At 59.0% G+C, this 19,984-nt stretch overlaps 2 protein-coding genes and 1 long non-coding RNA gene across 6 annotated transcripts; 2 read left to right on the forward strand and 1 right to left on the reverse strand.

The window, feature by feature from the left end:
• Positions 1 to 2,957: 2,957 nt before the first annotated feature.
• CTSK (cathepsin K) lies at positions 2,958 to 5,958 on the forward strand. The gene is made up of 8 exons (XM_080368315.1): positions 2,958 to 3,121; positions 3,875 to 4,019; positions 4,159 to 4,281; positions 4,398 to 4,553; positions 4,625 to 4,843; positions 4,936 to 5,101; positions 5,209 to 5,314; positions 5,398 to 5,958. The coding sequence occupies exons 1-8, from the start codon at positions 3,114 to 3,116 to the stop codon at positions 5,495 to 5,497; spliced, it is 1,023 nt and encodes a 340-aa protein (XP_080224441.1). The 5' UTR covers positions 2,958 to 3,113; the 3' UTR covers positions 5,498 to 5,958.
• Positions 5,959 to 7,410: 1,452 nt separating this feature from the next.
• LOC308054896 lies at positions 7,411 to 8,988 on the reverse strand. Its single transcript, XR_013924294.1, has 2 exons — positions 8,890 to 8,988; positions 7,411 to 8,793 (listed from the first exon to the last, which is right to left on the reverse strand). It is a non-coding gene; the product is annotated as an uncharacterized lncRNA (long non-coding RNA).
• A 57-nt stretch (positions 8,989 to 9,045) lies between these two features.
• Positions 9,046 to 13,760, forward strand: CTSS (cathepsin S). 4 transcript variants are annotated; one of them, XM_080368317.1, is made up of 9 exons: positions 9,057 to 9,194; positions 9,422 to 9,463; positions 9,827 to 10,007; positions 10,215 to 10,337; positions 10,862 to 11,011; positions 11,087 to 11,311; positions 12,370 to 12,535; positions 12,752 to 12,854; positions 13,241 to 13,760. In XM_080368317.1, exons 3-9 carry the CDS (start codon positions 9,882 to 9,884, stop codon positions 13,338 to 13,340), a joined length of 993 nt encoding a protein of 330 aa, XP_080224443.1. In that variant the 5' UTR covers positions 9,057 to 9,194; positions 9,422 to 9,463; positions 9,827 to 9,881; the 3' UTR covers positions 13,341 to 13,760. The 4 variants fall into 4 exon arrangements, with proteins under 4 accessions (XP_080224442.1, XP_080224443.1, XP_080224444.1 ...); XM_080368318.1 differs by having other exon boundaries at positions 9,063 to 9,194; positions 9,867 to 10,007; XM_080368316.1 differs by lacking the exon at positions 9,422 to 9,463 and having other exon boundaries at positions 9,046 to 9,194.
• The last annotated feature ends 6,224 nt before the right edge of the window (positions 13,761 to 19,984 follow it).

Raw genomic sequence — 19,984 nt, forward strand, 5'->3', positions numbered from 1 at the left:
AATGGTGTTTGGTGGTTGGTTTTGGGGTTTTTTGGGTTTTTTTTCAATGTGTCATTTTTAAATTTTAAACCTTGACTTTGAATCTTCTGGCTTCTTCAGTGGAAAAAAACCTTCTGGCAAGTCTTACTCTCCTCAGGGGCTGCAGGGGCTGGAAGAACGGTTTGACTCCCCCTGCGATGGCAAGCCTTGCTTCAGTTGCAACAGGAAAATTTGTTCATTGCGGAGTCAGACTTGGAAGGCAACTTGGCACAAGTGCAGCAGGGGAAGAAGATTATGAAGCTTTCCTGGAAGGCTGCTTTTGTTTCAGATGAAATCTGTGCATTTCTCCCTCCTCCCTGTGTGTTGGTGGGGCTGCTCCAGACCCCCAGGCTGGCCGTGAGTGCCCTCTCCGCTGGCGTGGGGCAGGGAAGGGACGTGGGGTTTGGAGTTGCCGATGGGCTGATGTGGGAGACCCTCCGAAGAGCACATTTCGGCGACGTCCCCAGCAGAAAGGCTTTGAAACACTTGGGTTCCTGGCAAGCGTCCTACTTGCGGAGACCCGGAGAGGTTCCCCTGGGTAGCAGAGCAGAAAGCTTTTTTTTTTTTTTTTTTTTTTTTTTTTTTTTTTTTTTTTCTCTCTCTCTCTCCTGCTTGTGTTGGAAAATCAAGATTTGAAGGAGTTTGTTGGGTGTGGGTTTTTTGGTTTTGTTTTTTTCGGGTTTTTTTTCCTTGCTCCAAACACCACTTCCACCTTTATCTGCGGAAAGGTGGGAACCTCCTGGTAGGGAGTCTGGAAACGTCCCGTGATCGAGCTCCGTCCTTTCACCCAGGGAAACCGCGACCAGCAATAACCGCGGTGGGCGCCTCGCGCTGCCCTGTCCCGCGCCGTCCCCGTCCTTTGAGGGTTTCTCTGGTTCAGAGGAGATCTGGACCCCCCCTGGGCAGAGGGGGCACGGGAAGGCCCAGCACCCCGCCGGTGTTGGAGCCCTGCCGGGATGAAGGATGGAGCAGCACTCTGCCGGAGGAGGAGGAGGAAAATTCCCATTTCTACAGAAATGGAGCCCGACCTTCGTGGAGCTGCAGCTCTGGCGCTTTCTGGAGCCCCGTCCGTCAGCAGCGGGAGCCGGACTTGCCCGTGGTGCTTTGACATCCCGCCCCCCCCCTTGCGCCGCAGTGGGACCTGGGGGCCACACGGATGGAACAGCTGCCAGGTCTGTGTTGTGTCCCGTCCCCGTCCCCCCCCCGGCTGAGAACAGTCTCTCCCTGAGCCCTCGCGGGTGGCACTGCTGCAGCCCCCCAACTCGTGGGCTCTGCTGGGGGCGATTCGAGCTGCTGGGGGGAAAAACCAGCTGGAGCAGCCGACAGAGGACAAGGACTGGTGAGGGGCTGGCGGGGTCCCCAGGCCCCTCCGGGGGGCTGTTGGAGGGGCTGGTGTGTGGTGCCGGCGGGGGCACCCTTCATTATCCCTTTTTTTGATAATTGTACTATTTTTCAATGCAAGGGGGGGGGGTATTTCATCGTACAATTGCTTGGGGTGAGCAGGAGCCCAACCTCCTCCTCAGGGGGCTTGGGGGGGGGTGCTGGGGGGGCCTGGGCTCCCACTTGTCACAGGAGTTGCAGATGATTATATGTAGCAGAGATTTTACAACAAGATATTTTCCCTTTTTCAGAGCTCTGTCTCATTTCTGCCTCTCCCCGTGGTGTTGCCCTGAGTCCTCAGCCTCGCGGTATTGCTGGGGCCGCAGAGACGGGACCCCTGCGCGTCCTGCCCTTATCCCAGGCTCGCTCCCTTCCTCCTCCTCCTCCTCCTCATCATCATCACCTGCAGCTTGGGCTGGTGCTCGTTAGCAGTCCCTGGTGATCTCTGGCTTTGTGGGTCGTGTTCTCCCGGAAAGGGGATACAGCCGAGCATCCCTCATGGAGCCTCGCGTCCCCCCTGCCCCCGATCTCTCTCTGGCCCTGTCCCCAAGGAGCGTGGCCCCCTCAAACCCCCCGCTCCCCACGGTTCGGTCCCTGGGTGGGTGGCCTCGCCACCTGGTCATGCGCGGCCAAGTCAGGGCCCCGTGCTCGGGCGATGAGTCCGCGGCGGAGCCCTGGGGTGACTCAGCCCCCCTTGCTGGGTGGCCGGGATGGGGGTGTGGGAGCCGTGGGGTGACGTGGGTGCACTGCCAGCCTGTGGCTGTGCCTCGGTGCTTCTCCCATCCCCTGAACTCTGCCCCCTGCTCCCTCCCAGCCCGGCTCCCTGGGACAGCCCCTCTTTGGGTGATGGTGATGGTGGCGGTGTCCCCAGCGTGGCCACCGGGACCTTCCCGGCAGTGAACAAGGTTTTCTGACTTGTGATGCGGTGACGAGGTGCCAGTCACGGCAGAAAGCACCGTCTGGCCCCGCTTCCCCTGGTGGTGCTGCCCGGGGTCAGGGACAAGCCTGTGCCCCCACCCTGAGCTGGGCATGGGGTGGCCAAATCCTGTGGTGGAAGGGGAAGCACTGCTGGGTTGGGGACACTGGGGACAGAGGTGAGGTCCTGTCCTCTGCTCCACGTGTCCCACGATAACCCTGAGCTGTTGGCAGGGTCTAATCCTGAAGCAAGGGGGTGCTCAGCCCTCCCTGTGGGGGGATTGTGGGTCTCCTGGGAATGGAAGCAGCCCCGTCCGGCCTCTACCCTGGGGCAGGACTTGGGGACAAGGAGGGTGTCCCCAGGGTAGGATACCCGGGCAGGAGGACATGCCCAGCGTGGGATGCCGGGGCAGGAGGGTGTCCCTGGGGCGGGATGCCGGGGCAGGAGGGTGTCCCCGGGGCGGGATGCCGGGGCAGGAGGACGTCCCCGGGGCAGGATCGTGTCCCCAGGGTGGGATGCTGGGGCAGGAGGACGTCCCCGGGGCAGGATCCAGAGCCACCAGCCCCTGAGCCGGGGCTGACTCAGCTCTGCCCCGCAGCATCACGTGAAGCCGGGAGGGAGCCACTGCTGCATCCCCCCACCCCGTCTCCTCCTTCTCTCCAACCCTCTGCAAATCCGGGCGAGGGCCAAAATTTTCCAGCTGCCTCTGAACTTCCTCAATCCAGCGGCATAAAAGAGCCGGGGCCGCGGCACCCGCATCCCCCGGTCCCGCGCTGCGCGTTCTCCCACCAGCGGCACGATGCTGGGGTAAGTGGCGTGGGGAGGGGTCCCATGGACCCAGCGGGGTGTTGCTGGGGTGGTCGCGTGGCTTTTCCCCAGGGAAATGGACCCCAGTGGGAGGAGGGGCTGGAATAGGGTCCCGTGTGGCAGTGGCGGGACCCTTAGAGGTGCAAAAGGGGAAACTGAGGCACGGAGCGTCGAGCGGGGCCGTGGGCTGCAGGCTGAGGCTGGTGTCCCCAATCCCTGCTCTGCCTCGGGGAGCTGGTGAGAAAGTGGGTGCTGGGGGCGAGTGGGTAAAGCGAGGTGGGGGGGATGCCTGGGTGCCCCCCCGCCCACACCCCCTGCTCTATGCGCCCCCAAAATTTGTTTTCCCGGTGGCCGGGGGCTGCCGGAGAGGCGCCAGGGCGCGGTAATGGGAACCAGCTGTCCCAGCTCATGTGATGCCTGCGCCTGGCCAGCGCTGCCGCAGCAGGGTCCCAGCCCCACGGGGGGGCAGGGGGTGCTGGTGCTCCTGACCTGAAAACAGAGGGGTTACGGGGTTCTGATCCCCCCCAGCCCCATTAATGGGGGGGGGGGCGGGCAGACCCTCATGGCTCAGTACCGAGGTGCATGAGGTCCCCCGTGGCCTGGAAGTGGGGTGGACATTGGGTCCCAGCCCCAGTACCCAACACGTGGGTGGGCGTGGGGTCCCAGTCCCCTGTAGCTTGATGTGGCCATGGGCACAGTTCCCCATCCACACACACCCCCCAGCTCAGTCCCTGTCCCTGTCTCTGTCCCCAGTGTTCGGCTCCTCCCTGGGATGTGGTGGCCCACGCTGGTGGCCCTGCTGGTCCCCGCGGCGGTGGCCCAGCTGCACCCCCAGCAGGAACTGGACGCCCAGTGGGACCTGTGGAAGAAAACCCACCGCAAGCAGTACAACGGCGAGGTAGGACAGAGCCCCGGGGGGGGTCCCGGCCCCGGGGGGAACCGAGGGCCATGCTGTGATGTCCCTTGGCACTGGTGTCCCCATGGTGGTGCTGGGGGACACGGGCAGGACCCCAGCGCCGTCTCACCCTGCGGTGCAGGCAGATGAGGTGACACGGAGGCTGATCTGGGAGAAGAACCTCAAGTACATCAACACCCACAACCTGGAGCACGCGCTGGGTGTCCACACCTTCGAGCTGGCCATGAACCACCTGGGTGACATGGTGAGCATCACCGCGGTGGGGGGGCGACAGTAACAGGGTGGGAGAACGGGGGCTGAGCACCCACAGGTGCTGCTCTGCCCGGAGCTGCGCTCATCCATCCTGGGCTCCTTCCCCAGACCAGCGAGGAGGTGGTGAGGACAATGACGGGCTTGAAGGTGCCCCACGACCGCCCACGTCGCAACGAGACGCTCTATGTCCCCGATTGGACCGAGAGAGCCCCGGCTACTGTGGACTGGAGGAGGAAAGGCTACGTGACACCCGTCAAGAACCAGGTAAGCAGGGTGCTCCCAGGGGTGCCCGGAGTGGGGTGACCACCTCGGTGTCACCCATCGTGTCCCCACAGGGCCAGTGCGGCTCGTGCTGGGCGTTCAGCTCGGTGGGCGCGCTGGAGGGGCAGCTGAAGCGGAAGACGGGGAAGCTGCTCTCCCTCAGCCCCCAAAACCTGGTGGATTGCGTGGCCAACAACGACGGCTGCGGCGGCGGCTACATGACCAACGCCTTCGACTACGTCCGGCAGAACCGCGGCATCGACTCGGAGGACGCCTACCCTTACATCGGCCAGGTCTGGGGCTGGAGGGGGGGACGGTCGCTATCTGCTCCTCCCCGGCTGCCCCCCCATCCCCGTCTCACCTTGACCTTGCTGGTCCCACGCAGGACGAGAGCTGCATGTACAGCCCCACCGGGAAGGCAGCCAAGTGCCGTGGCTACCGGGAAATCCCCGAAGGGAACGAGAAAGCTTTGAAAAGGGCCGTGGCCAGGATCGGACCCGTCTCCGTAGGCATTGACGCCAGCCTGCCCTCCTTCCAGTTCTACAGCCGGGGTGAGGGGCTGCGGGGAGCCCCGTTCGGTGCCCACGGGGCAGCTCAGAGAAACTGAGACACGGCCACGTGGTTTATCCAGAGCGTAACCCTCCGTTCCGCTCCCCAGGTGTGTACTATGACGAGAGCTGCAACGCCGAAAACATCAACCATGCGGTGCTGGCGGTGGGCTACGGCACGCAGAAGGGCACCAAGCACTGGATCATCAAGAACAGGTACAGCAGGGCCTTTTCCCCGGGAAGGGGGGGGTTGCCGGCGGCTCTGGCGGCGGCTCAGGCTCTGCCTTTTCCCCCCACAGCTGGGGCGAGGAGTGGGGCAACAAGGGCTACGTCCTCCTGGCGCGCAACATGAACAACGCCTGCGGCATCGCCAACCTCGCCAGCTTCCCCAAGATGTGAGCGCTCCCGGCGCGCTCCCTTCCCGCGCTGTGCCCGGCCGCCCCCGCTTCCCTGCCTTCAGACTCTGCCTTTTCGCTCCCAATATCCAAAGCTGACGTTGCTCCGGGGGGGGATCTCTGCCTCTCCATGAGAAATGTCCCTGGGGAAGGGGACAGGCCCCCCAGCTGCAGATGAACGGTGCCATAAGTTGCCCCCAGCTCCGTTTTCCTGGGACTCTGGTGCTGTGCGTGCCGGCTTTCGCCTTCCCGCGGCCGCAGACGATCCGGAGTCTGATCCATGTGGAGACGCTTGTGCAAATAGATCCCACGCTGGCCTCTGCCTCTGAGAACGTGCGGGGAGCACCACGGGTGGAACATCCCCTACGGTGAGCACGGATCTGTGTCCCCCAGCTCTGCATCCCAGTGGGGGCTGCGGAGAACGATACGACTTTATTTTTAAAATAAACACTGTTGGGAATAAAGGCTGGGGCTGGTTTGCTGGCCTGTGGTGGGAAGGGGCTGAGGAAAAGCCCTTCCCCTTTGGAGAGGGGCTGGCTCTGGGGTAGAGCAGGGGGAGATGCGGCTGCGCCGGGGGCTTTTTGCAAAATCCCAGCTGGTTTTGCAGGACGCCTGGAACAGGTTGGAGACGTAGGTGGCGGAATTAAGGAGGAAGAAAGCAGGGCAAGAACCGAACAGCTGGTGCGGGCACTGGCGCTGTGGCTTCAGGGCAAACGTTTGTGTCAGGGCTGAGTGGCATTTTGCACCCCAAAACCCCAGATCCAAGCCCTTCTGTTAACGCGGCGCATTGAGAAACGACCGCAATGATGCAGCAAGGCAGAACCCAAACAGTCAAAACCCAAAGAGAAAGGGAAGGTGATATTTGCTTTAAAAAATCAGGCACACACACACACCCCCAGTTTAGATACTTTAAGCTTATTTTTCCCACTGACACCCCTGCACAGTGGATGGCGAAGGGCCTGGGGGTGATGGAGAGGGGCCGGGATGCTGGTTGACTCCCCGGGCTGCCAGGATGAGCCCTCGGGGTGGTTCAGGACCAGAACGCTGCCAAAAGGAAGAGCGGTGGGAGCATTTCCACGAGCGGAGGGACCCCCTGGCGCCGGAGCTGGGCTCCCTGGGCGCTGCCCCGCAGCCGGCAGGCAGGTGCCATCTCCCTGGCGTCGTTTTTGGCTGGAGAACATGGAAAACCGGTCCTTTTCACACTCACCTGGGGGACAGAGCGCATCTCCACCTCCTTGGTGCATCCCCCTCGCTGCTCCTTTTCCTCAAGAGCTGCCACAGCAATGGAAACGGAAAGTTCCAGAGGGAATATTTGGGGATGCGTAAAGTTTTCTTAGAAAAGACTTTATTTGGGGGTGTGGGTGTGAGTGTTGGAAGGGTCTGACCCGGTGTCAGGGTTACCCTGGTGCGATCGGAGCGAGCCCCCCGTCCGGGAAAAAGGCACCAAGGGGCTGGCGGTGGCTTGGAGAGTCGGTGGGGGTGTAAGACCCCCCAGCCGGGACCTGGCGCTGCCTCCCCGGTCCCGGCTGAGCGGGACAAAGCTGCTCCATGGAGCCCTGCAAACCCCAGTGGACATCGGTCACCCAAACTGCTCCCGCCTGACTCGTTACACGGGATTTCTGCGGGGGGGGACTCCAGGGTTCCCAGCGGTCCTGGGTGCTGAGTCAGCACAAAGGGCTGGTGCTTCTCGGAGGCAGAAACCGAGTGGGTTTGGTGGGGGGCAGCGGTGGCAAATCCCCTCCCGTGTCCCATCCCTCAAGGCTCGTTGCAACCCGGCTGCCCCAGCATTAAAATTTATTTGTGAACATGTTTTTCACCATTGAAAATGCAGAACAAGAAGTAACAAAGTGTTGAAATAAGTCCTGCTCGGTCAGAGACGTCTTTGGAAAATAAAAACCCCTGCCACGTCAGCAAAGCTACGTTCAGCAATGGCAAACTTTATCTTTTTAAAACCAACAACAACAAAACCCAACTGTGGGCAGTTCTGTCAACGAAGCTGCTTTATCCTCACGTCGGAGCTGGGCTAAACCCCCCTGGTTTCCTTGTCTGTCTCTCATCTCTGGCCTTGGTAGGACTGAACAAACAATAAATAAATGTATTTTTAATAGATAAAACTAATTCATTCACCTTTATCTGGTATTTTCCCGGTGGCTTTTACTTGCTCCAGCACATAAAAAACCAGCTTTTTTCCTCTGCCCCCGCCTTCGGAGCGTTAGCAGCACGGAATCCGGCAGGGAAGCGGTCAGGAGGGTCAGTCTTTTTGGCCAAAAGATGCAAATTTGGTTATTCCCGTGGCTGCTGGGGAGAGAAAAAATTAAGGGAGAGGGGTGGTATGGAAGCAGACAATTACCTCCTGTTGTCTAATTATTGCTGCTTTCTTCTTCCAGAAGTGGGGGTGGGTATTATGGTGACCGGGGCTGTACCAGGATGGCCAGGAACCGTGGGAACTATGGTGCTTCCCTCCCCCGCCCCCCCCCCCCCCCCCGCCCGATCCAGAGGGGTTCCCTGCTTTTAGGACAAGCTCTTGAGATGCCACCAGTCCCCCCGTTGGGCTGGAGTGTGCTGGCTCAGTGCCAGCCTTCCCTCCCTCGGGAACGCCGTCACCTTTCTGCAGGTCTGCAGCAGAAATGACGGAGCAACCGCAGTTGGCTTGTTCAAGCATCTCGTCAAGGATGACCGTCTCCTTCACCCTCTCCAGGAACTTACCCACTAATAAGGAATAATCTGTTGGGAATTATTTCAGAAATATTCAGAACTTCTGCAATCTCCGGCAGCTTTTTAGAAATTGACTCAACTGCATCTTCAAAGCCCTTGAGACGCTGTTTTGCTTCCTCCTCTTCTCTTCGAAGATGGTTTCTTGCAGCCGTTTTATATCCCGCGGTGTTCCATGGTGGTACCAAACGCACCCTCCCGCCTGCCTGTCCTTCGTGGGATCCCAGGGGATGCCCTGACCTGAGGCTGGAGCCCGATTTCCAGGCAGCTGAAGACATCGCCGACCCTGTTTTCAGCCTGACCGCAACGTAACGGTGGACTGGAGGGAGAAGGGATGCGTCACGGATGCATGAAACGAGTCTCCTGCTGCCCATGCAACGCCGAGGCCGGCCAGCTCGGCTCCAGCCCCGACTATATTTAAACCATGCCTCCCTGCCCACGCTGCCTCACCAAAAAGTAAATAAATGTGATTTTTATTTTTTTTCTTATGCTAACCGTTGGCTTTGGTTTGGTGGGTGCTGTGGTGAGACGGGAGCTCAGGTGAAACCAGCAGCAAGGCTCCGTGCTTGACCTCATCCTGTCTCTCAGCTCAGCACCAAGCGAAAAAAATGCAAAAATCGTTATCGGAGGAGCGTTACCCCTGCTCCTGCCCCCCAGCCCCATAAACCACCATGAGAGCCTCACCACTCATTTGTGGGGTGCTGGAAATAAGAAACTCTCATCCACAATTATTTTCTGTTGTCATCGATGGTTCTGCTTCAAATAACCCCACGACCAGCCCAGCAAGCCCAGTTCCCGGCTAAGTGAAAATGAAATCAGAGCATTTCCTCATTTCCTGACTCGTGATTTGTGCGACGAGTTGCAGTTGCCGTGTGCAGGAGGTCCTGGGGGTCCTGGTGCTGAGGGGGTGCTGGGTTTGTCCCCAGCATCCCCCCTACCCCATCCAGGCAGGCTGCCGTGGAGCTGGAGGTCAGAAGACGTCTTCTCAGGTACGTTGGGTGCTTTGGGATTTTGACAGCCCTCTGGGAGGGCTGAGCTTTGAGGAAGTAAAACTGAAGGAGCAATATTTCTTGTTGACTCTGACTCCATCTTACCTTTAATCTCCTCCAAGTCCTCTCTGGGTAGTTGCACCATGTGTAGTAGCCCGTCCTCAGGAGCTGCTGGGAGCTGCTTAGATCAAAATAGGATTTTTTTTTTTTTAATTATTATTTTTAAGGTGCTGGAAAACACGGATTTCTCCAAACAGCCGCTTGACCAGGTGATGTGTAAACCTCCTTCAGGGAGAGTTTCTCGGGCAGGGTGGCACCGTCAGACGAGGCGTGTGTCCGGATGCGTCCCTGCGTGTCCGTGTCCGCGAGGGCAGGAGTTGGGTCCTGCAGGCTTCTCCCTCCCGGGGAAGTTCCCCGGTCCTGGCTGGGATTTATTTCTCTCCCCGTCTCGCGGGGGCTGGGGGTACAAGGCCAGAGTGTGGAGTGGGCGGCGCTGGTGCTGGTCTGGGCAGGCAGGACAGGAGCTGGTGGCAGCACCAGTGTAGAAACCCCACCAAGGGCACGCCAGGCAGGCCAGGTCAAGGATGTCATCACCGTCCTGCCTCCCTGACCAAACCGGCTTTGTCACTAAGGGGTCAAGCACGGCTCCAGCGCTGAGCCTCGGCTCCCCAGTCCCAGCTAAGCAGGATGAAGCTCCTGGCTTCCATCGCCTTCCTGGCCACTCTCGCAGTGGCACTGGGACTCCCTGACCCCACGCTGGAGTGGCACTGGCAGCTCTGGAAGAAAACCTATGGGAAGGAGTACCACCACAAGGTAGGGGCATCCTGGGGGGGTGGAGGCAGCTCGGGGTGCTGAGCTGCTGGGTGCTGCTCCAGTGTGAGCATCGCGCGGCAGGGAGAAGAGCTGACAGCTCCCAGGGGTGGTTTGGCAGGGGCTCCCGACAGCTTTTGGTGGGATAAAACGGGAAGAAATGGCTGCGGGGGGTGTTGGTGCACGTCACGGGGCTGCTTTTCATGGCAGAGAGAGGAAGAGGAGCGGCGGGCGACATGGGAGAGGAACCTGCGACTGGTGACGCTGCATAATCTGGAGCACTCCCTGGGGCTGCACTCCTACGAGCTGGGCATGAACCACCTGGGGGACATGGTAGGTGCCAGTTGTGCTGCTGAGAAGGGGCTTCTCTTTGTCTCTAATTACCCACGAGGTTGATTTAAGGAATAGACGTGGGTCAGGGGTGGAAAAAACTCCCAGACACCCTTCTGGACCCATCCTCTTGTGGACTCCCGCAGCTGTGGACAAACTGCTCTGACGTTCCTGTGCTCGACCTGCCAGCGTGAGGCAATCTGGTGTGAGGAAACATCTCCTTAACGCAGCATATGGGGCACGCAGACCTGATCCTGGTCATTATATATGTTTGCAAATCATCCCTCTTCAATGTCCCGAGGTTGTAGCGTTGGTTAATGAAACACCAGCTTCCAGGGATTTCTGGTCCTTGCTGAGAAATCTTGCCCTTCCCAACAAACGGCTGGAAATTAGATGTGAAAAATAAAAAGCCCAGGATGCTGCAAACCTGCCAACTCCTGTAGCTCAGGGAAATCCACCTCCAACACCCCCCGTGCAGGACTTAAGAGACCAGGAGATCATGAGCGGGTGTTTCCTTTTCCCACCAGACCAGCGAGGAAGTGGCGGCTCTGTTAACCGGGCTGAAAGTCGCTTCCCGGCCGAAGCCGAGCTCCACGTACCAGCCGCGTCCTGGCAGCGAAGTCCCAGACACGGTGGACTGGAGGGAGAAGGGATGCGTCACGGATGTGAAGAACCAGGTGCGGAGCTCTCTCCCCGTGGCCCTTCGTGGCTGGGTGCCGTGCTCACTCTGAATGTCTCCGTGGCTTTTGCAGGGTGCGTGTGGGTCGTGCTGGGCGTTCAGTGCCGTGGGAGCCCTCGAAGGCCAGGTGAAGCTGAAGACAGGGAAGCTGGTGTCCCTGAGCGCCCAGAACCTCGTCGACTGCTCCATGATGTACGGGAACAAAGGTTGCAGCGGAGGTTTCATGACCAGAGCTTTCCAATACATCATCGACAACCAAGGGATTGACTCGGACGACTCCTACCCCTACACAGCTCAGGTAGGTGTCAGACCGTGGCAGCACGTGAGAAGCACTTGGGGATAGAAGCAACGCGGCTGGTCGCTCTGCTCTGCGGCGTAGGCACCGTTCTCCTCCTCTCCCACTGATTTCCCTCTGCCTTGGTTTCCACCAGGGCTCGTGTCACCTCCTCAGCCTTTGCCCTTGATTCTTTCAAACCCAGGGAAGGGACTTTTAGATGTTTTTTACTCATAGGTGAATGACTGGACTGGCAGCCAGAATTCCTACATGGTTATTTCAGTCCTACATAAATGATTAGGCAACGTACTATACGGAAGGGAAAAATGGGACAGGAGTCCTGGCTCCTCGCCTCAGCTCTCTGTATTATTTAATCTCCTACACTTTCCAAACAGGATATCGATATTTCTACCATGTCAGTGGGCTGAGGTTTCCAGGGAACGATGTGCAAACCATTGTTTTTAAGCATTACCTGTAACAGATGCTGTGTGACAGCTGCGAGGTTGTAAGGAAAGAGCCATGAGAAAAGAAAGATCCTAAAGTCTTGATGGCCGGAGTCAAGAGATGCCCTGAAATTACCTGGTGTCTTGAAAAGATGGCTTGTGGAGAGAGGTCAGAGGACCAGCAGCTCAGCCCAAGGAAGGACAGTGGAATAGGAGCCCTCAGACCTGCCTAAGGCAGCTACAGGGACACGAGATGCTGTTCTCTGTGTCCGCAGGGAGAGTGAGAAGCCCTGGGCTGAAATAAATTCAGGTTAAACCTGAGACTTCAGGTGGGAAGGCTGAGGAAGCAATGACAGTTTCTCTAGGGAAGTGGTAGAAGTGATGTCACCAGAGGTTTCTAGAAAAAAGGCTGAGGGTTCCATTGTGATGGTTTGGCTGCTCTTGGCGTGGGGAATTGAGATGGGTAGGATGGTCCCTTCGGGTCCTTCCAGGTGTCTTTTCCGAGAGACGGTGCTCAGGGAGAAGAACAGGGTAGCACAGAGTAACAGAGAGCTGTAGAAAACCAATACCCGAAGGTCTTGAGGTGTTCCTGGTGGATCCCTCACGGTCCTCTTCTCCCCTCCCCGTCGCTCCCCCCAGAATGGGACGTGTCAGTACAACGCGTCCGCATGCGCCGCCACCTGCTCCAAGTACGTCGAGCTCCCATACGCTGATGAAGCCGCCCTGAAAGATGCTGTCGCCAACATCGGACCCGTCTCTGTCGCCATTGACGCCACCCAGCCCACCTTCTTCTTGTACAAGTCAGGTACGTCCTTGTACCCCAGAGATCCTCTCCACAGCCCCCCGTGTCCTTCTGCACGTAAAGCCGGTGACATGTGGCGGGTTGGGGCTTAACCCCTGGGTGAAGGCATTGATACGACCCAACCACACCGAGAGCAGCGTTGGTGACGGTGCTGACGGTCGGCTTCGGCTCACAGGCGAGGTCTGCTGCCGTGCTTCCCAACTCCTTGTTTTTTTCCAGGTGTGTACGATGACCCCCGGTGCACGCAGGAGGTGAATCACGCCGTCGTGGTGATAGGCTACGGCACCCTGAACGAGAAGGATTACTGGCTGGTGAAAAACAGGTAAAGGCACAACCGTGCATCACGGAACCCTCGGGATCTATAGGCTCAGGATCTATAGGGCACCCCCCCTGCTGCCCACCCTCACGGTTCCTTAAGGGTGTTGATAGAGCTGGGTGATGGTATCAGTCCTTCCACCCAGGGATTCGTGCTTCATCGTGTCAAAGCACCTTGACGTCACCCCAGCAGCACGACAGAACTTTAAACACAACTAAAATACACTTACACCCCCCCTCAAGTTCCCCTTACGTCAATTGCCATAACCTAAGACGGGATTAGAAGCATTTAACGCCAACGCTTCAATGCTGTGATGTTGCTAAAGCTGCTGCTTCACTTGCAGAAAAAGGAATTTAATTTTTCTCCTGTCTGTCTGTCTCCTGTCCCAAAAGCTGGGGTGTGCATTTTGGTGACCAGGGCTATATCCGCATGTCGAGAAACCACGCGAACCATTGCGGTATCGCCAGTTACGCCTCTTACCCGCTCATCTAGACGGAGCCCGCGCCGCAGCGAGGACTCGTGAGCCCTCCGTTACACCACTGATGCTATGCTTGCACAGATCTACTGACTTCAAGAATCATTTTTTGGCTCTGTGGGCAATGTCCTCCTGTTAGATCAGGCTGGGAGGGAGACCTGTGCGTAGGAGGAATTCTGAGGGTGATTTACAGGCACCTCATGACTTCTTTGAGGGGAAAAAAGTGGTTTGGTTTTGGTTTTTTTTTTTTAAGAGTGAGATTGCGATACATACATTTGTAACGGAGATCACCTACCATTACAACAGGGATAGTGTTTTCCTCTCTCCAGTTGAGCACCGAGTACTGCCACGATGACACAGCTCTCACGTTAGCTCTGTGCCATGTTGATGAAATTGCAGACTTTCTTTGAAAAATAAATCGGTTTCACTGCCCAAAAGTCTGCTCTTTGGTCTCTGGAGGCAGGAATGGGTGGCAGAGGGAATTCCAGCCAATGCGTGAGGAGTCTCACAAAACCTCCCCACAGACGACCGTGTCTCTCCAAGCGGTGCTGAGGAGTTGGGAACGGAGGATACGGATCACCGCGCCCGTACCCGGCCCCAGGCTGGGGCAGGTTCCCGTGATGATGATATTGAAACACGGATGCTGCCACCGCACCCGTACAACACAAACCACCACCGCACGCAGCGCTTTTTCCTGACAGGGATGCCAGAACCCGTCCCAAAGGTTTCTGTGTCAAACCTTTTGGCTGATGCTGCAAAGTCACCTACCTTTTTTCTTTACGTGTTTGTATTGACCATAGGCTTTAAAAAACCCACCTTCTCGTTTGTTTCAGTGGGGAAACTCAACTTGAGAATCACTTTCCTGTTTCCTTGCGTTGCGATGCCACGGCCACCTTGGGGGAGGTGGGGGAACCGAACAAGTCTCCAGCGCTCACACATTGGAGGGTCCCGGGTGGCTCTGTGATGTACTAGGGGCTCTGGGAGGGTCTTGGGGGGATGCTGAGGGGCTCTGGGAGGGTCCAGGAGGATGTTGGAGGGTCACAGGTGGCTCTGTGATGTACTAGGGGCTCTGGAGGGTACTGGGGGGATACTGAGGGGCTCTGGGTGGGTACGGGGGGACTTCTGAGGGTGGTGAGGATCTGGGAAGGAACTGGGGGTACTAGAAGGGTCCTGGGGGGTTGGGTGGGTCATGGATGGTGCTGGGTGGGTCCTTCCTCAGGTGTTTTTCTCCCTCAGAGCACTCTTTTTGTCCTCTCTGCTAATTAGGGTGCCTCTGTTCAGCCCCTTGCCCCATGAGAGCTGAGGTTCCCTGCTTAGATCCCGTCTCACGCTCCCGGCTTCCTCCCCAAGCTTTCCTTTGTCTCTGGAACGGCTTTAGGAGCCTTTGGGTTCCCCCACAACTCATCCTCTGGCTTTTCTTGTGTCCCCAAGGACTCTGTATGCCTTTTGCTCCATCTGGGACCCCTCTTTTGGTCTTTCAGCCCCCCTAGAACTTTTAACGCAAGTACAAAACAGAGCCCAGGCCCAACACAGATCCCCCAGCTGTGGCTCCAGCGGTGGCCAGGACTGAAAGCATTGGCAGCAGCCCCCTTCCCTTGGCAGCCCCCAAAGAGCGGGGTGCTTCGCTTTCTCTCCCCAAAACTCCACACTCTCATCCCAAACATAAACCCAATGGCAAAGCCCAGTGAAGTTCCTGGGGCTCTCTGGGGGCAGCTGGACCCCTGCCAGCCATGGTGGGGCCAAGTGAAGGCCTCAGGGCTCTCTGGGGACAGCAGGGCCCCAGCGAGGCCGGGTGAAGGCCCCGGGCCCCCCCGGAGGCCGCAGGGCCCCAGCGAGGCCGGGTGAAGGCCCCGGGCCCCCTGCAGGCCGCACCCCCCGGGCACGGCGGGGCGCTGTTTGAACGCCAGGCGCTGGCTGCGCGCGCCCCTGCAGGCCGCGGCGGGCGGGGCCGCCCTGCGCATGCGCGGGGGGGGGGCAAACTGCAGCTCCCGGCATGCCTCGGGGCCGCCGCCGCCATCGCTTCCGGTCAGCGGGCGCTTCCGGTCAGGGGGCACTTCCGGTGGCTCCGCGTTCCGCCGGGGGTCGCAATGGGGCACGGGGGCCTGTGGGGTAGGGGAGGGCCCATGAAGGGGGGGAACTGGGGTCTGTGGGGCAGGGAGAGCCCATGGAGGGCTGGGGGAGGGAGGGGGTCTGTGGGGCGGGGAGGGCCCGTGGAGGGGGGGGAACTGGGGGGTCTGTGGGACGGGGGAGGGCTTATGGAGGGGGGGAGCTTGAGGGGGGGCTGTGGGACAGGGAAGGGCCCATGCGGGGGGGGCTGGGGGAGGTCTGTGGGGCAATGGAGGGCCTGTGGAGGGGAGGAGCTGTGGAGGATCTCTGGAGAGGGGGAACTGCGGGGCCTGTGGGGCAGGGGAGGGCCCATGGAGCGGGGGAACTGGGGGGCCTGTGGGGCAGGAGAGGGCCCGTGGAGGGGGAGAACTGGGGGGTCTGTGGGGCAGAGAAGGGCCTGTGGAGGGGGAGAGCTGGCGGTGGGGGTGGGGTGTCTGTGGGGTAGGGGAGGGCTGTGATGGGATTTGGGGGGCAGTGGGAGGGCCCTGTGTGGGTCGGAGCGGTGCCGGGGGTGTCTTAAGAATGGGCTTTGTGGGCCTGGGGGGGACAGGCAGGGTCTGCAGCTGAGGCTCAGGGGGTATCACTGGGCTGGGGCAGTGCCAGTGGCTGGGCCCTGGGTCTCCTGCCGGCAGCAGTCAGTGAAGCCGGGGGGGGGTTCTTTGGTTTGTGGGGTGCCCTGCGGGGTGCGCAGAAGCAGCCTGGGGGGAAAACGCTGGCATGAAGCCTGTGGCAGGGGAGTATTGAGGGGAAGGGGGGGGTCCCAAGCATCGAGCGTGGGGGCTCTGACACCTGTGTGTATGTAGGAGCATGTGTCGTGAGCGCAGGAACTGCTGGTGCTCTGCGAGGCAGCTCTGGAGGGGCTGGGCTGGGGGCGCCGGGGACACGTGGCCTGAGGCAGCGAGTTCTGGGGCGAGAAGGGCCGCCGGCGGGAGCCGGTGGTACCTGGACGCTGGGAATAAGAGCTGGAGAGAATGCGGCGGGGAGAAGCAGCGGCTCAGTGCTGTTGGGGGCAGCACAGGCAGCGGTGGGAAGCTGCCGGCCTTCCCTGTGCTGCTTGGGTGCCAGGAGGGCTGGGGGCTTTGGGGGGGGCAGCCGCCTGTTGTGCCGTGCCTGCCAGCCTCAGCCCGTGCTGTGCTGTTACCCCTACGCTTTCCAGTGAGAGCATCAGTATCAGGGGGCAGCTGCCGCCTGCGGGGTGCCAGGGCCGTTTCTCCCCACTTTGTGCTATCCCTGATCGCTGCCGCTGTGCACTACGCTGCCCTTTGTGTCTCGGGGCACGCAAAGGCCTGGGTTCTCTCATTTAGTTGTCCCATTCGCGTTCTCTTTGCCATAAAATCATTGATGATACTCCCATTTTCTTTTTGCTTTTAGATGAGGCTCCCAATTCCAGCTGCATTTACCCAGTTCTGCATGGCTGGTTGTGGGGAGGGGGCCAGGCTCCTGCCCCCCCAGCGCTGATAAAGGGGAATGCTGTGGAGGACCGGACTGCAGCGCTCCCAGTAAGCCGTGTCCCACGCTCACCAGGAGCAAATCTTCGCATGTGTGTCTGCAGGGTTTGAGCCTGTTTCTGGGCTCCATGGCATGCTGCTACCTTTGCTCTGCCTGTGCTGGAGCTTACCGCTGGTGCTGGAAGGTCTGACCCTGTGATTTGCCTTTTACCTCCCGATTTGCCTTTTCCTTCCTGTTGCATTGTCCCTGCTTTTGCCGTTTCCTGCCTTCTCCTCGTGGCTGCCCTAACTGTCCGCCCAGCTCGAGGAGTTCCTCATGTTTTATCTTGTGACGCTCCCCTCCCCGTGCACACAGATGCTCTTTCTTGGATTTGTGAGCTTTCCTGACACCCAGTTTCCTGGTTGTTCTGCAGCTTCTCTCAGCTTTGCCTTCCCCTTCCTGCCATTGCCTTGTAATACGCCTGCACTCGATGATCTTACGGATCTTTTCCAACCTAAATGACTCCGTGACTCTCCTCCCCGTCCCAGTGCCCTTTTTATGTTTCAGAAGTCAGTTCTTGCTGCTGTCCCTCTGTGGCACAGTCCGCCGGTGAGAATACCCGATCCGAGACTTCCCTGCTGTCCCTTTCTTCGTTGTGCTTAGTGCTGCCTTTGACACGGAGCTTTGGACGGTTCTTTCCCGCCCGGAGGATTTTGGCATTTGGCTCTGCGATGTTCAGTGTCGGTGGCTCCAGATCGCTCGCTGTCTTCTTGTGTTTTGAAATGTCTTCTCTCCCGACGCTCGTTCTTGCCCGTAAACATCCCGTAGCTCTGCTGTCCTTGCTCCTTGTCGCCAAGATTCCAGCGCGCCGGGCACTGGGCAGGTTGTCGGGGGGGTCTGGGTGCCTGTAACTGCAGAGGGCTGGGATCTGCTGACAGGACTGGCTTTGCCACCAGGTTCCATCCTCCTCTTTGCCCATCTCCTTACTTCCCTTTGGTGAAATGCAACTGTTTTCCTGAAGTTTCAGATCTCGGAGTGAGTAACGTGTCCCGCGGCCCCTTGAAGCTGCGTACTTCAACTTCACCACTGCTGCCATCATGTGCCAGGCCCAGGAGGGTGGGCAGGTGATGGTGAGTGAGTTGATTTGAATTTTTACACAATTTTTATGCCCACGTTGGACAACAGATACACCTGACTGTGCTCTTCGAGCTTGTTAGGAGCTGGTGATGCATGCCCCTGCACTCCTACAATGCGCGTGCTCTGCACGAATAAAAAGTCACAAATACGATCATCCTCCTCCTCCCTGTTTTGTAGGTTGGCCTCACGAGTGCTCCTGGGCAGGGAAGAATCCTGGCTCAGTGCGAGTTTGTCAGGAGGTTCTCGCCTCGCTTTGTAAGTACCTTTCAATGACTAATTGAAATGACACCGCAGCAGTCTCACCACCCGGCGCAGCGTCCATTTGCAGCGTGTTGGGTTTGCACTACGGTCACCCAAAAAACTCCAGCGTGGATCATAGTTAACCTGTGTCCATTGTCCGGAAGAAAATATCACAGGAATAGCAGTTTCCATCCCTCTGTGAAGGAGCTGGCACTGTGGGATTCGGGCCAGGAGCTTTGCGGGTGGAGGATCTGATGGTTGTAACTCAGCTGTGTGCGATTTGTTCCAAATTCCTTCTTAACAATTTCTCCTTCCAGCTGGACCGGGCGGGTTTTGTTGTGGTGGCTCTGCCCTCCATTGGGATGCTGCTGTGATACTTGAGCAACAGAAAATCAGACAACCCCGAGAGGAAAAAAGAGGGAGGAAACCAGCACCCCGGAGCTCAGGAGGGAGCTACCATTAACCCACCAGAACCGCCGGTGTGCTTGGACCGGCAACAGTCTGCAGAGGCACCGCCGGGGCCACGCTGCGGCCGAGTCGCTTCAATGGCAGCGGTGCGTTGCCTTCTCCCATCAAAAAAGAAGAAAAAACACCGAAAAGCCCCGACCAAACCCGCTGCCTGCGCGTTCAGGGCAGTGTCCCTCACTCTGCGGCCGAGAGGTGCCAGTGAAGCTGCGACACGAGCGTGTTAACGCCCGGCGGAGCTCATTTGTGGGGGTGCAGCTCTGCAGCGTTTCTGGCGTCTGCGCTGCCTCCCAGGCCCCGCTCAGCCAAGGGAGCCCCTGCCTGCTGCAGTCTGCTCAAACCCTGGAAATCCCGGGGCAGGGGCTCCTCTTCCAGCTGCTGTCCGCCTTGCCGAAACCCCTGCGCGCAGGAGCTCTGCCCACTGCTGTTGGAGAGCCCTGTTCTTTGCGAGCTGGGGCACGGGGAGCCCCGCTGTGTTTCGCTGAGCAGTTCGCTGCTGTGTGGCTGGTTGGGGTTTGTGGCTTTGGGGTTTGTGTTTTTTTTTCCCCCTGGTTGCTCTGTTGAGGAACCCATGGCTTTGTAGTAAAACGCACACCGTGGAAGAAACCTGCTTTGCTTTCACCGGGAGGGCCTGGAGGCACCTGGCTGCCTCCAGAAGCAGCTGAAAGGGCGTACAGGCAGGAAAATAAATCAGTATGTTACTCCATCAGGAAAATAAATGGAAAAATGGGAGCAGAGGGAATGTGGGGAGCTGGCACCTCGCGCCAGCTTTCCTGACGGCCCCCAGCGCCGCTATAAGGGGGTTTCTTCCACCGTTGTAAATAAACGGTAGCGTGGCTGCCCGTTGGGTGTGGATTTGTGCTTTTCCTCTGGAGGAGGGAGCAGCACAGCGATGGCTTGGCTGAGGGGACCCGCACGTGGTGAGAGGGGGGTGATTTGTTTGCCCTGCGATCTGGGCAGGGGCTCCGTGGTGGCTGGTGGCACCGCACAGCCCGGTCCGGGCCACACGTTGGAGCCCGCTCCCTGGCACTGGTGGCAGCCGAGAATTTCGTGTTGGTGGATAGAAATCGCGGGGCCGTGCCGGAGCGAACACTGTGCCTTTGTTACCAGAACAATGTTTCCAAGCCGGGATTCCTCACCCCCTCTCCCCAACCTTCGCTGCCACCGGTTGCACCCTTTGTTTGGCCTGGCGAGCGTCGCAGCCGGCCGGGTTAGGGACACGGTGGCTGTTTGATGCTCAAGAAACTTTCAGGGAGGTGCGGGAGCTTTGTGCCAGCGGGGCTGG

The sequence above is a fragment of the Falco punctatus genome, assembly GCF_963210335.1.
Source record: "Falco punctatus genome assembly, chromosome: 18".
Taxonomy (NCBI): domain Eukaryota; kingdom Metazoa; phylum Chordata; class Aves; order Falconiformes; family Falconidae; genus Falco; species Falco punctatus.